General features: G+C 35.7%; 1 protein-coding gene across 3 annotated transcripts in view; it reads right to left on the bottom strand.

The window, feature by feature from the left end:
• BRWD3 (bromodomain and WD repeat domain containing 3) overlaps positions 1-15,369 on the bottom strand; it is a 250,993-nt gene that overhangs the window by 177,511 nt on the left and 58,113 nt on the right. For all 3 annotated transcript variants that reach the window (XM_047076281.1, XM_047076280.1, XM_047076279.1), the window contains exons 7-8: positions 4,203-4,363; positions 2,124-2,345 (exon numbers count right to left, since the gene is read on the bottom strand). In XM_047076281.1, the coding sequence (XP_046932237.1) occupies positions 2,124-2,345; positions 4,203-4,363 (383 nt within the window). The remainder of the gene's footprint in view (positions 1-2,123; positions 2,346-4,202; positions 4,364-15,369) is intronic.

A 15,369-nucleotide genomic window follows, 5' to 3' on the forward strand; every position in this document is an offset into this window, starting at 1 on the left:
AATTCAGCAAAGTTGCAGGATACAAAATCAATGGACAGAAATCAGTTGCATTCTTATACACTAACAATGAAGCAACAGAAAGACAAATAAAGAAACTGATCCCATTCACAATTGCACCAAGAAGCATAAAATACCTAGGAATAAATCTAACCAAAGATGTAAAGGATCTGTATGCTGAAAACTATAGAAAGCTTATGAAGGGAATTGAAGAAGATTTAAAGAAATGGAAAGACATTCCCTGCTCATGGATTGGAAAAATAAATATTGTCAAAATGTCAATACTACCCAAAGCTATCTACACATTCAATGCAATCCCAATCAAAATTGCACCAGCATTCTTCTCGAAATTAGAACAAGCAATCCTAAAATTCATATGGAACCACAAAAGGCCCCGAATAGCCAAAGGAATTTTGAAGAAGAAGACCAAAGCAGGAGGCATCACAATCCCAGACTTCAGCCTCTACTACAAAGCTGTCATCATCAAGACAGCATGGTATTGGCACAAAAACAGACACACAGACCAATGGAATAGAATAGAAACCCCAGAACTAGACCCACAAATGTATGGCCAACTCATCTTTGACAAAGCAGGAAAGAACATCCAATGGAAAAAAGACAGCCTCTTTAACAAATGGTGCTGGGAGAACTGGACTGCAACATGCAGAAGGTTGAAACTAGACCACTTTCTCACACCATTTACAAAAATAAACTCAAAATGGATAAAGGACCTAAATGTGAGACAGGAAACCATCAAAACCTTAGTGGAGAAAGCAGGAAAAGACCTCTCTGACCTCAGCCGTAGCAATCTCTTACTCGACACATCCCCAAAGGCAAGGGAATTAAAAGCAAAAGTGAATTACTGGGACCTTATGAAGATAAAAAGCTTCTGCACAGCAAAGGAAACAACCAACAAAACTAAAAGGCAACCAACGGAATGGGAAAAGATATTTGCAAATGACATATCAGACAAAGGGCTAGTATCCAAAATCTATAAAGAGCTCACCAAACTCCACACCCGAAAAACAAATAACCCAGTGAAGAAATGGGCAGAAAACATGAATAGACACTTCTCTAAAGAAGACATCCAGATGGCCAACAGGCACATGAAAAGATGTTCAGCGTCGCTCCTTATCAGGGAAATACAAATCAAAACCACACTCAGGTATCACCTCACGCCAGTCAGAGTGGCCAAAATGAACAAATCAGGAGACTATAGATGCTGGCGAGGATGTGGAGAAACGGGAACCCTCTTGCACTGTTGGTGGGAATGCAAATTGGTGCAGCCGCTCTGGAAAGCAGTGTGGAGGTTCCTCAGAAAATTGAAAATAGACCTACCCTATGACCCAGCAATAGCACTGCTAGGAATTTACCCAAGGGATACAGGAGTACTGATGCATAGGGGCACTTGTACCCCAATGTTCATAGCAGCACTCTCAACAATAGCCAAATTATGGAAAGAGCCTAAATGTCCATCAACTGATGAATGGATAAAGAAATTGTGGTTTATATACACAATGGAATACTACGTGGCAATGAGAAAAAATGAAATATGGCCTTTTGTAGCAACGTGGATGGAACTGGAGAGTGTGATGCTAAGTGAAATAAGCCATACAGAGAAAGACAGATACCATATGGTTTCACTCTTATGTGGATCCTGAGAAACTTAACAGGAACCCATGGGGGAGGGGAAGGAAAAAAAAAAAAAAAAAAAAGGACGTTAGAGTGGGAGAGAGCCAAAGCATAAGAGACTGTTGAAAACTGAGAACAAACTGAGGGTTGATGGGGGGTGGGAGGGAGGGGCGGGTGGGTGATGGGTATTGAGGAGGGCACCTTTTGGGATGAGCACTGGGTGTTGTATGGAAACCAATTTGTCAATAAACTTCATATATAAAAAAAAAAAAAAAAGAAAAATCTTTTCAATGAGGTTTTAATTATCTCTGAAGGGAATAAATTTATATAAAACAGGAACTTTAAAAAAATACCAGAGCAGAGTAGGGACAAAGCTCTTAGAGATCAATATTTTTCTGTTGCCATTCTTTATAAATATCCACACAATATAACAAAAACTGAGAGAATTCCCACCCTCATTATATATGTTAGAGATATCTTTTCATTTTTCTTACCTGTATGGAAGTAATAGAAGCTGAATGTCCCTGAAGGACTGCAACTGGTGCACAAGTTCGAAGACACCACACCCTTACAACCTTATCACAGCTGCCTGCAGCAATAAGAGTGTTTTCATAGTTAACAGCCATGTCAGAAATTTCAGCAGAGTGCCCTCGAAGTGTAGCAAGGAGACGTCCATCATCTGTTGCCCAAATTTTCACCAAACAGTCATCTGAACCCTATAGTAATACAAAAGGACAGAAGATTTACAATGTAGCGAAAATTTGCAATCCCCCACCCCAGAAAAAAAAGCCAAATGACAAAGGCAGGATTTTTATTAAATTACTTCTGAGCCTTCACTTTCTAATCTCTTTGTCCATATAATACGGATCCAGTAAGAAATAGAACTGATGTCCAAATGATGGCAATGACAAAGCACTGTCCAAACTGACAATGGCATTTGTGAAGAACTCCTCAAAACTACCAATCTTAACAACTCAAAATATTTTTAACTCACTTTTAAGTGATTTGGCATTAAATGTATCTGCATTATTTCTTTCCTTATACCTGATGGCCTTTTATCATAATTGAATATTTTTTTCTATAGATACTTAAAAATTTAAGTCTACATGCATTTCTTTTTTTTTTTAATTTATTTATTTTTGAGACAGAGAGAGACAGAGCATGAACGGGGGAGGGGCAGAGAGAGAGGGAGACACAGAATCTTAAGCAGGCTCCAGGCTCTGAGCCATCAGCCCAGAGCCCGACGCGGGGCTCAAACTCACAAACCGCGAGATCGTGACCTGAGTCAAAGTCGGACGCTTAACCAACTGAGCCACCCAGGCGCCCCAGTCTACATGCATTTCTTAGTAAATATGAGTCTTTGTTAACAATCTCTGCTGAAAATATTATGTTGCACTTCCTATTGAGGATTTCAAAAGAGCTTTAAAAATACTAAAATCAATTCTAATGTGGTAAATAAGCTATTTAGTAATTATGTTTATAAAAAGATGGCAATTGTCACTCTCATCATGATCATCAACATCCAAATACTTAAACGATGCATTTGCAGTTATGAAATGTCAATGGAAGAGTCTTTAATGAACTCCAAGGAGTCATAATTTCTCAAATGCAAACTACTTCATTTACTGTATCATAGAAATTTAAAAAGAAAATTATGCCACTAACTACACTTCTATGTTAACTTAGTACTAAAGCAATGGCACTAAACCCTTTCTTAGAAATATTAGCGTGCTACAATTTTGTACTCAAAAACACACAATATGATCTGGTTAATAAAATGCTAAGTGATAGAAGTCAGAGAAAGACAAATACCATATGATTTCACTCATACGTGGAATTTAAGAAACAGAACAGATGAGCAAAGGGTAAAAAAGAGAGAGGGAGGCAAAACAGGAAAAAGACTCAACTATGGAGAACAAACTGATGATTAATAGAGGGAAGGCCAGTTGGGGGAATAGGTAAAATAGGTAATGGGAATTAAGGAGAACACTTGTGGTGATGAACGCCATGTATTATATGGAAGTGTCGAACCCAAAACTAGTATTACATTGTATGTTAACTAACTGGAATTTAAATAAAAGCTTAAAAAAACAATTTAAAAAATAATTAGTACTAAAACAAAAGAAAGATATACACAATAACTAATCTTGGCTACTAACTGTGTAGTACAATTATTCAACTGTATAAATGATGTAATCATTTTAATTAAGCAGAATGGACACCAACTACACTAAATGACAAATGGAAAATGCATTTTAATAAATGTTTGCTAAAATGAAAGGAAATGAAACTGAGTAGATAAAATTGTTTCACATAAATTAACCATCTCTATGTATATAAGGCCTTAAGATTTCATTGTTTTTAATTACATTTCCCAAAACATAGAGGACATTATAGTTTACTCATTATTTAAATAGAATGAGAAAAGAGACTTTCAATTTCTATTCATCTTTTCCTGCATTCATGTGTCTAAGAAGGATGAATTGCTTACAAGTATAATTCAGTGCCATGAAGCCTACCTTTAATTGTTGTAAATCTCTATTATGCTTTAGTATCATAAATTTTAAACTCACTGTAAAAATTCTTCTCCCACTTCGGTCAAATGCTACACAGTAGACAGATGACAAGTGCCCCAGAATTCTCTTATGCATCTTAATGTGCTGGTAAGCAGATGAAGGGAAAATATGGCTGAAGCGACTGCATCCAGTTAATTGCCTGGCAGAGGTGATATTCACTGAAAAACATAAAATAGGAGACTCCTTAAAATCTAAAGCGCAACCTACATCATGAAGTTAAATCATAAAAATTAAGATGAGGTAAAACAGGGTATATACACCACAGCCATTTTACCCTGTGAGAAGTCTAAATTCCATTACACATTTCATGATTTTATGAACTCAAGTTTACTAACACAAAGCACTAAGAATACTCTTCTTTTAAATCCCACAAGTCTGATTTTCTGTTTGCCGTACTCTCATTTCCCAGGTACATTCTTGTTTTGCCTTTCTTGGTAAACTACAGTCAAAGACACTGTCACTCTAAGTATATGGGTAAATCTTACTATAACATGAAGGAATTTTATAGTAAAGACTATATTTGGTTAAGTAAAATACACCTTAAAAATTACATAGGGAGGGGTGCCTGGGTGGCTCAGTCGGTTAAGCATCTGACTTCAGCTCAGGTCATGATCTCACAGTCCATGAGTTCAAGCCCCGCATCAGGCTCTGTGCTGACAGCTCAGAGCCTGGAGCCTGCTTCTGATTCTGTGTCTCCCTCTGTCTCTGCCTTTCCCCTGCTCGTGTTCTGTCTCTCTCTGTCTCAAAAATAAATAAAAACATTAATTTCTTTTTTTAAATAACATAGAGAATTTTATGAACTCCTGTCCTACCTCCTCAAATCCATTCACTCCATATGAAGCTGTCTCTAATATTTCAAGAGTAATAGATTTATACAGTGAAAAAAGAAAGGAAGCTATGAAAACACATTAAGTTTTCAGTAACAAACAATCTTTCCTAGGTTTCTCTATAGGTTCTCCACTTTTAGGCTCTCCCACTAGTTACCAATGAATTTTTGAAACTGCATCTCCTATAAGGTCAACTTACACCTGGCTTTTTGTTTGCCTTATTATTTATTTTCTTAAAAAACAGAAGAAAGCATAAATCTGTCCAATTCTCCTCCAATGCCACCTAGATTCTTCTCACTTACCTAAAATGGAGATCTTAACCTCCATGTAAGGATTTACAAGCACCCACTTGCTTTGTGAAATTCCTCCAGTATTCCCTTATACACTGAAAATATTTAACATCCCATACATTATATTTTAATCAAATCATAAGATCTTCATAAGTGGAAAGCCACATTGAAGCAAGGTGACATTTCACCCTAGTGCATAAATAATATAGTACAAATGATAATAGCTTAATTTTGAAGCCAAGGCAAAATTAAGGCAAGAATGGATTTGCAGCTAGATTAATACAGTTAGAACCATGCCACCCCCCCGCCACACACACACACACAAAATGAAACCTTTGCATATCCCAGTCTTAAAGAGCAATGGAGTCTTCTCTTAGGCAAAGGTAGATCTGCTGGCCATTTTAAACTGACAAAATGACAAAAAAACGAATGATGAATAGCAAAACCAATGAAACTTTGAATGTAAACCATAAGAACACAATAAAGATCTGAGTATTTATATAACACTGTGAGATGTTAAGTAAATAATGGTAGAAAACTTGTAAGCAACACTACCAGCTAAGAGGATTTCTTTTTGGCAGCTGCTCCCCATCCCAACCTCTAGAAATTTTCACAACTCTAAGGTGGAAAGAGAAGACACCATAACTTTGGGACTTAGTAATCTTCCTTCTCCAATCAAACATTTCTTACTGCTCTTAGTTCCCTGAAACAATCAATCATCACTTCTGCTTTGCTTTTTTCTATCCATACTTTGCAAGTAGATAGAAGAAAAGTTGTGTTACTTAAGGCAGGGTTTCTCAGCCTTAGAAATAATGGCACTTTGGGCCTGATTACTCTTCAGTGTACGGGGCTGTTTATTAAAGAGTATTTAGCAGCATCCCTGGATTCTACCCACTAGATGTTCATAAAAACCACCATGAAGCCGTGACAAGGAAAAATATCTCCAGACATTGCCAAATGTCTCCTGGTGGTAATAAACAAAAACAAAACTAAAAACTGTCCCCAGTTAGAAACCACTGCTTAAAGGATAAAAACAAAAAACAACATCAATAGGAAGAAAAATAATCAGAAGAGCAACTCTGAGAAGAAAAGCAGAGACATAAAGAAAACAAATAATCAATGACAGAGAGAGGTAATAGCTACCAGAAATCCAGTCATTCATCTAACAAATATCTGACTTTTTTGAAGGCCAAAGGAACACAACTAAGCATATAAACAAAATATTTTTTAAAATATTTATTTATTTTTTGGGAGAGCGCAAGTGGGGAAGGGGCAGAGAGAGGGGAACAGAGGATCGGAAGCAAACTCTGTGTTGATAGCAGGGAGCCCGATTTGGGACTCAAAACTCAGGAGATTATGACCTGAGCCAAAGTCAGAAGCTCAACCAACTCAGTCACCCAGGTGCCCAATATTCTTCACCCCAAAGAGACCCCATTAATATTCTCAGGCCAAAACTGTTAAATCAGTAACAATGACTAAAAACTTCATGCATTTTTATAGTGTATACAAATTAGCTTTTACTTTTTAAGACTCCTTTAGAAAAAAAACTAATAATTCATTAAAAAGAAAAATGGAAAATATTTGCAACATATATGACATAATCTTAATATTTTAAAACACATATTAATCTAACCATCTATAAGAACACCACTAAGATCTAATAGATTAGTGGATAAAGAAAATTAACAGATAAGTCACAATATAGGAAATACAAATAAAGGAAGTCACAAAAACATTTAACTATTTTGCCAACTATCAAAAGAAATTTAAATGAGAATGATGAAATACAATACTATACCTAATAAATTAGCATTTTAAAAATTCTAAAACTTAATGCCAGCAGTTACTACCTGAAACTGGTGTACACCTACATTTCTAGATGCACCATAAAGTGACAGGATCCATTTGGAAAATAATTTTGGCAATATACTTCAAGAGGCATGAGAATATACACACCCACTGCTCAACCCCTGAGAATCTATTCTAGTGACATAACTGTTTAGCAAAAATGGGTTACATGTACAAAATGCTTTCATAATACCAAAGAATGATAAATAACCTAAATCCAACAACAGGGGAATGGTAAATTAAGTTACAGAATATGTGATGGACTATTCTATAGGAATTAATTAAAATACAAATATTATAGCACTGTGGAAAAACTTAGTAACTACAAAGCAAAAAACATAAAATACAACCTTGCAAGTATACTATGATTTAAATTATGGAAAAAATGCATACATATATATTAAAGACTAAGAAGAAACAAGAGAAATGGAACCAACTGCTTTGTGATCAAAGTATAGGCAATTTTTTTTAAATTTCACTTAACAATACATTTTTATCTTAAATACAATGTTTCTATTAGGTTCTTCTTAGTTATCACTAATAGCTATTCAAAAAAATTCTAATATAAGGTACGTTGAATATCTGACAGAAGCAGCATCAAATATTCCTTCTTTCCGATCTCAGGGATTTTTTGTTTTTTCACCTAGCACCTGAAATGGTAACATTCATACCTTTTTTTCAGTCATTTGATATCAACAGGCCTTAGGCTCTATACATTAAGGAGTCCTGTCAACACTCTTTTGCATGCATTGTCCACTTAGCCACTATTTTTCAGTATTACTGCTTTTTGCTTTTCTTATCTATTTACAGAGTACTTTATCAGGAACATTTTTGTCAATTGTTAATAGCTGATACCTGACTATAAAGATACAATTGAGTTCACTTTTGACCAACCCTTGAGTATTCTACCAGGAAGAAGTAGATCTCACTCTTCTAGCATGAATGTTACATAGCTCTTTTAAGGGAGGGAAATACTCAAAGTCATTATTCTTTTTCTCAAAAGTGACAAAATAGACACACATACACAAACACAATTATGACTGTGATGTATCTGAATGTCTCTATCAAATGTACTACTTGAGTGAATTATTTTTCTATTTTAAGTATAATGCAAGTTGGAAGATGAACAATTTAAATTTCTTTCACCTTAAAGTAAAATGAGGTATTCATGAGAAACCTACAAATAAATAAAAAATTCCCACAATCCTATGCCAAAATATCCACTATAATGCCATTATTGCATTCTCACTATTAAGCCTTCTAAAATCTATAGTACTTCAAAGGCATGTAAATAAGTTTTAGTATCTACAACTAATTACCTTGATTAATTACTTACTTAAGTTTACAAAAACACTATAAAGGTTATGTTATTTCAGCCTCTATTTCCTAAGGAATTTAGCTCCATATAGTCACAAAAGTGAAATGGCAAAAACAATAGTTGAAACTGGGCGAGCAATCAACATAATTTTAGTCAGAACAAAATTCCTGCTTCTCCATCAACAGTTGTTAAGGATTTGGCAACTTTAGAGAAATAATACCCTATGCTATAGTTGTGACTCCTTTCTATCTAGGGACCTGGTGTAGTTATGGTCAGGTCCAAACAATCAACTATAGAGCATTTTCTCTTGAGCAGTGATGTGAACATGCCAACTTTGTCTTGAAATATTTTAAGAAGCATCCTTTTCAGACAAAAATCCTTGATGCTACATTTCTTTGTATTGACAAACTCAACTAGTAGATAAATTAGTCAAATGTGTATATGTATAAAATGTATTTAAATATAAAATAATCTATTCAGAATCCATCGTTTGTTTTTTTCTTTAAAATTTTGTAAGATAGACATCTAAATGTTCTCTACCAAGAGATAAGATATATGAACTAACTCAGTGACAGAGCAAAATGCTCTTGAAGATTCAAGTAAAAACAGGATAAAACTGTATTTTATAAATTTATTAAGTCATAGAGATCAGTGAACAGCTATTAATGGAATAATTGTTTTTTCATTAAAACCTATGTTTGTTGACCACCTACTATGAGCTAAGCACTATGACAGACACTGGAAATACACCTTATAAACAAATCAAACAAGATCCTCATCCTCATGGAATTTACATTCCACTGAACAAAGCTTTCATTATTCATTTGCCCAATTTCATGAGTGAATAAGATACTTTAATGAGGAAAATTATCTAAATTATTAAATTTATAATGTATAATATATATTATATAACATATAATATATATTAAAAATATATACAGCTTTAGAAATGTATTTTTCTAATAAGCTCTACAAGTGATGCTGATACTATGTCAAGTTTGGGAACTACTAATTCTAGTCCAATCTCCCTCATCCCAAAATTATCTTTTCTATAACATTATCTGGCAGATGGCCATTTAGTCTCTGCCTAAACACTTCTGGTAAAGAGAAGATTATTATTTCTTAATATAATGGCCAATTCATATGTTAAGCTACTCTAATTTTGGGGAGACTCTACCTTTAATTGAACTCAATCTCTTTCCCTGTAACTTCTACAATCATACAGCCTCTGCCCTTGGGAGCTACACTGGGGAAAAAAAAACAGTCAAATCCCTTTGTCACATGGTAACCCATGAAATATTTTTAAATAGCTGTTACCTGGGGTGCCTGGGTGGCTCAGTCAGTTAAGCATTTGACTCTTGGTTTCAGCTCAGGTCATGATCTCATGGTTCGTGGGTTTGAGCCCCACATCGGGCTCTGCACTGACAGTGTGCAGCCTGTTTGGGATTCTTTCTCTCTCTCTCTCTCTCTCTCTCTCTCTCTCTCTCTCCCCCCATCCCCTGCTCATGCTGTCTCTCTCAAAATAAATAAAATTAAAAACAAAACTTAAAAAAAAAAAAGAAAGTAGCTATCACTTGTGCTTTAAATCTTCTCTCAATATATGAGGTTCCTTCTACATTACTCATAGCCATAGTTTACAAACACCTGTCTTTCCTATCATCCCCTATAGAAAAACACTTTCACCCTAAACACTACTGTGGTTGCTTTTTTCTATGATGTCTCTAGTTCATCAATGTCTCAGCCTCTTAAAATAACAAGAATTCTGCAGAATATTCCAGTGGTTTAATCAGCACAGAGCGGATTACTTCCAACCACATTTCTATGAATGCAATTTAGGATTGCAAAGACTACCTCAGTTTTCTGAAACAGCTGCCTTATACATCTTTTGGTTAAAGAGGAAATAAAGCTAGTTTGACATTCTTTTTTAATAAGCATTAAGTTCCTAGTGATCACCTCTTTCTTTTCTAAGAGTACACAAACCACTTGTTCAATAACCTGTCTAAAATTTTGCCTAGGGTTAAATTCACCAATCTATAATTCCTAGAATGTATCATTTTTTCCCCTTTGATATATTTGTCCATTGTGTCATTTCCATTTCTCCTGTCCACTCTGATTTCAAGCAAATACCTGCCAGGGAAAATTATTTCAGTATACCAGGATTTAATTCATTTAGGCTTCTTAAAGCAGATAGGTGCTCATATATCTTGGGTTTTCTTTTCTTTAACCATGCTCGATCTACCCTTTTTTACAGTTTAGAGATCACTCTCTTTGATAATGGAAAATATGGTTATCCCCAGCTCTTACATTTTACCTATCAATGCATACCATCTATTCCCTTTTGATAAATTTATAGATTCTTTCTCTAAATGCTAATTGGGACTTTAAAGGTGTTTTGGAGTAATCCTATATAGGTTGAACTGAAAGAAATTGTTGATAATTGACTATTTTCTATATAAAAAATAGTGATTTTAAATTTAGGCTCAATATAATAGCTATAATGGAAGTGGTGGGATTGGCAGACATCAAGGATTAGTCTGATCTAGGTATCCTGCTTCTTTACTTCTCCAGTAGGAAAGCATCATCAATATTGTCAGGTCTATAGTATAATCCCTTATCCATTTATCACTACTTCTATCTGTACTCATTGTTTCTCACAGTATAGCCACATTTATACCATTTCAAGTTTGTATCTCTTGACGTAAAAGTTTCTAGTTCACTTTGTTGCATTGTAAGTAATATTTATAAATATTCTACCCAACCTAATGTTTTCTCTTGTGAATTACTGGTCACTTCCTCCTTTGTGGATCTTTTCCCTATGTTATAGCCACTGTATTTCATCATATATTTTTTTAAAAACTGGGTATTTTTATGAGTGTCCCTAACAAAAATAAAAATTAACTTAATTCAGTGTAATTTCATTTACTTCCTCAACATCAATTAGAAGTGCCAGTGAACAGTAAAAGGGAGAGAATATGAGGTCAGTCATCACATAAGCCTCAAATTTTATCAAGAACATATTAAAGAATTAATTAAAACCAAATAAAATTCATATAAAGGTTCTCCTGAAATTGGTTATTTTTTCTACTAATATTTTAAATGCGGTCTCTGTCTCTTTCAAAGCAAATAAAATTTTAAAAAGACTTTAAAAAATAAGAAAATAAAACTAAAATATAAAATGTAAATAAAAAATAAAATAGCTATCACTTGTGCCTTAAATCTTGTGCCTTTAGGGGGGTGCCTGGGTGGCTCAGTCGGTTAAGCATCTGACTTCGGCTCAGGTCATGATCTCGCAGTTCGTGAGTTCGAGCCCTGTGTCGGGCTCTGTGCTGACAGCTCAGAGCCTGGAGCCTGCTTCGGATTCTGTGTCTCCCTCTCCTTCTGCCCCTCCCCTGTTCATGCTCTGTCTCCCTCTGTCTCTCAATAATAAATAAACATTAAAAAAATTAAATCTTGTGCCTTTAGAAATTAAGAATACTGAATGTTCTTTGAAAAAAGCACAGTAAAATGTCATAATTTGAAGTATATGATATTCTAGTATATATTGGATATTAAAACATCATTTCACATATTCAAATTCTATTTCTTTCACAATTATAATATGGAATACTATAACCCAAATTAATAGAGTTTGAACCAGAATGACTTTTTTCATGTATTCCTCAGTAACAGCTTTGCCATCCTAATTCTGTGGCATCCTGAATTAATTATAATGACATGCTTCTTATGTTAATCAATACTTCATTGTTCTCCCCATTCGACATCCATCCTGTAATTTTATAGGAAAAAAAAAACTGCCAAAAACTTGTTAAAATCCTGAGTGTGTCCATTTTAGAACATTTGTTGCATGTGGCACAAAATATACTATTTATATTATCTTGACTTAAAAGCTTTGTACTAGAATCTCACATATTAAATGGTAATGAAAAACCCTAAAAAGCAATACAGGACACAATAACAAGAACATTTAATAACAATAAATGAAAATCAAGGATTTATTACAGGGTTGTTGTACTAAGAAAACTTTGTGAGTACATGGGCTTTTTCCTACAATGGTCAAGAACACAAGATAACAAGAGAAAAGAGTCTCTTATCCTAAATTCAGTCAATCATATCAAAACACCTAGGTCAGTAAGCAAGAAGAAATAGAAGGATCACTGCAAATGCATACCTTCAGTGAAAAACACCTCAAACCACATTCTCTTCTATCAACTCCATATATGAAAAACAGAACATCAGACCAAAAAAAGATCAGGAAGCCTATGCTGAAACATACTGAAAGAATTATATAACAAGTAGGACAAATTGTAAAGTAATAAATAATTTAAAATCTGATAAAGTGGAAAAGTAGTAATAAAGTATAAAATATTTATTTTACACAAAATTTAAGGTTTTATATTTTATATACTTCATAAAGGAAATTTTACTTAGATTTTTAAATTATTTCAAACGATCTATTTTATCACATAATCTATTCAAAAATGATTCCATTTTAGAAATAAAATGAGTGTTTCTTATAGAATCTCATTTTACACGTGCTTTATTGCTAGGACACAACTATCAATAGCAAAATCCAAATTTAAAATGCATTAAGGGAGTGAGAGGAATTAAGATGGAAGAGAAGTCGGAGGACCCTGGGCTTTCCTCGTCCCTCAAACATACTGAGGTCAGATCACTTGGAACACCCAGGAAATAGATCTGCAGTGTGGCAGAAGGATCCCCACAGTTGGAGGGAGACAGCTTGGCAGGTGCAATGTGCATGGGAGTGAATTGGGGGAGACAGACAGTGTGGCAGAGGGGAGACAACTCTTTCCGTGGAAAGACAGAAAGAAAGAGGGGTTGAGAAAGTTCAGCACTGAGTTAGCACAAGATGAAAGCCTCTCTAGACCATGGACTGGACAGTGAGAATTACTGAGTGTCCCAGTTTTTTTTTTCTTCCAAACAACATTTGGAGCTCAAACTCTGAGGTTGTAGAAGTGCATGACAATCTCCAGAGTGGAGCTGTGGCATGTGCTTCTGGGGAGGAGGGAGCTGACCACAGAGTGCACAGGGTGGTGTAGAGATCTCCAAGACACATTGGGAGAGAACATTCACTTCCTGGAGATTGTTTGGAAGAGGGTTTACTGCCTCCCCAAGGAAAAAGGACCCTGAAGGTGCCACCCAAAAGCCTTTCATCAGCAGGGTGGAGAGGCTCTATTCCAGAGGACAAGACCAATCTGAATGGTGCCAGGTCCTTTAAGAATCCCAGCTAAGCGCTAAAGAAAAAACACAGGAGAACTATGGCACAGGGTGAGCTGACTGCCCTTGCTATTCTTTGAGAGCTGCCTGAACAGTGTGGGCTGTGAGGTACCATGTCCGGGGACAAAAGATTTGGGTAGCTCCATTTTCTCCCAACACCAAGGTGGGACTTCAGAAAGCAACACAGAGGCCTCCAGGGGAGGCAGACACACTTACACCAAACCCCACCATCCCATGCCTGGCAACTGTCTGTTTACTGGCACAAGAATGACTCTGAGCCAACACAGTGACTTCTCTCTCTCAAAAGACCAGCACACCCAGCACCCCCCATGTACCAAGAGCACTGAAAATCAAATGCTTCAAAACAACACCTGCAGTTCTTTTTACTCGTTGACTTTCTTCTTTTTTCATTTGTAATCAGGCTCATAGTTTCTTCTTGGTTTTTTCATTTCCTTTTCTCGTTTTTTTTGAATCAGTCATTTTTATTCTTTTCTTTTTCCTTCTCTTTTTTCTTTTCTTCTTTTTTCTCTTATTTTTCTTTTCATTTTCATTGGAATCATCCTAGAGTTTTTTGATTCTCGGGGGGGGGGGGATTTTGTTCCCTTTTCTTTTCTCTTTTTATTAGGATCAGGCTTTTCCCAACTCCTTTTTTTCCAGGATTACCTTAACAAACAAATCAGGGGCGCCTGGGTGGCGCAGTCGGTTAAGCGTCCGACTTCACCCAGGTCACGATCTCGCGGTCCGTGAGTTCGAGCCCCGCGTCGGGCTCTGGGCTGATGGCTCGGAGCCTGGAGCCTGTTTCCGATTCTGTGTCTCCCTCTCTCTCTGCCCCTCCCCCGTTCATGCTCTGTCTCTCTCTGTCCCAAAAATAAATAAACGTTGAAAAAAAAATTAAAAAAAAAAAACAAACAAATCAAACCACACATAAAGGTCCAAACACACCATTGCAAGCCAGGATGAGCTCTGCAGAGGACTAACCAGTGAGAAAGAGCAGCCAAAATGCAACAGCAGAGTGCACAAAGCATACATCAGAAACACTTCCTGAAAGGCCAGGACCTAGACAGTGTATGACCCCTTTTTGATATAGCAGTACACTCAGGTGATGGAAACACAAAAAGCTTTTAAAACATGCAAACGACAAAAACTTACTCAAAATGACAAGATGAAGGAATTCTTCCCAAAAGAAGGGTCAAGAAGAAATCACAGCCAGGGACTTGCTCAAAATAGATATAAGCAATATATCTGAACAATAATTTAAAACAACAATCATAAGACTACTAGGTGGGCTTGAAAAAAAAGCATAGAAGACACCAGAGAAATCCTGCTGCAGAGATGAAAGACCTCAGAACTAGTCAGAATGAATTTAAAAATACTATAACTGAGATGAAAAACAAACTGGAAACAGTGACAATGAGGACTGAAGAAGCAAAGGAGCGTATAGGTGATGCAGAAGATAAAATTTGTAAAACAATGAAGGTGAAATAAATAGGGACAGAAAATTATTAGATCATAATGGGAGGCTTGGGGAACTAAGTGATTCCATGAAACAAAACAATATCTGTATCAAAGGAGGCCCAGAAGAAGAAAAGCTTGAAAAAGGGGAAGAAGGTTTATTTGAACAAATTATAGATGAGAACGTCCCTGAT

Source organism: Lynx rufus, unplaced genomic scaffold, assembly GCF_022079265.1.
Source record: "Lynx rufus isolate CCGP_SWC_20201006 ecotype Redwood Valley unplaced genomic scaffold, mLynRuf1.p SCAF_14, whole genome shotgun sequence".
NCBI lineage: Eukaryota > Metazoa > Chordata > Mammalia > Carnivora > Felidae > Lynx > Lynx rufus.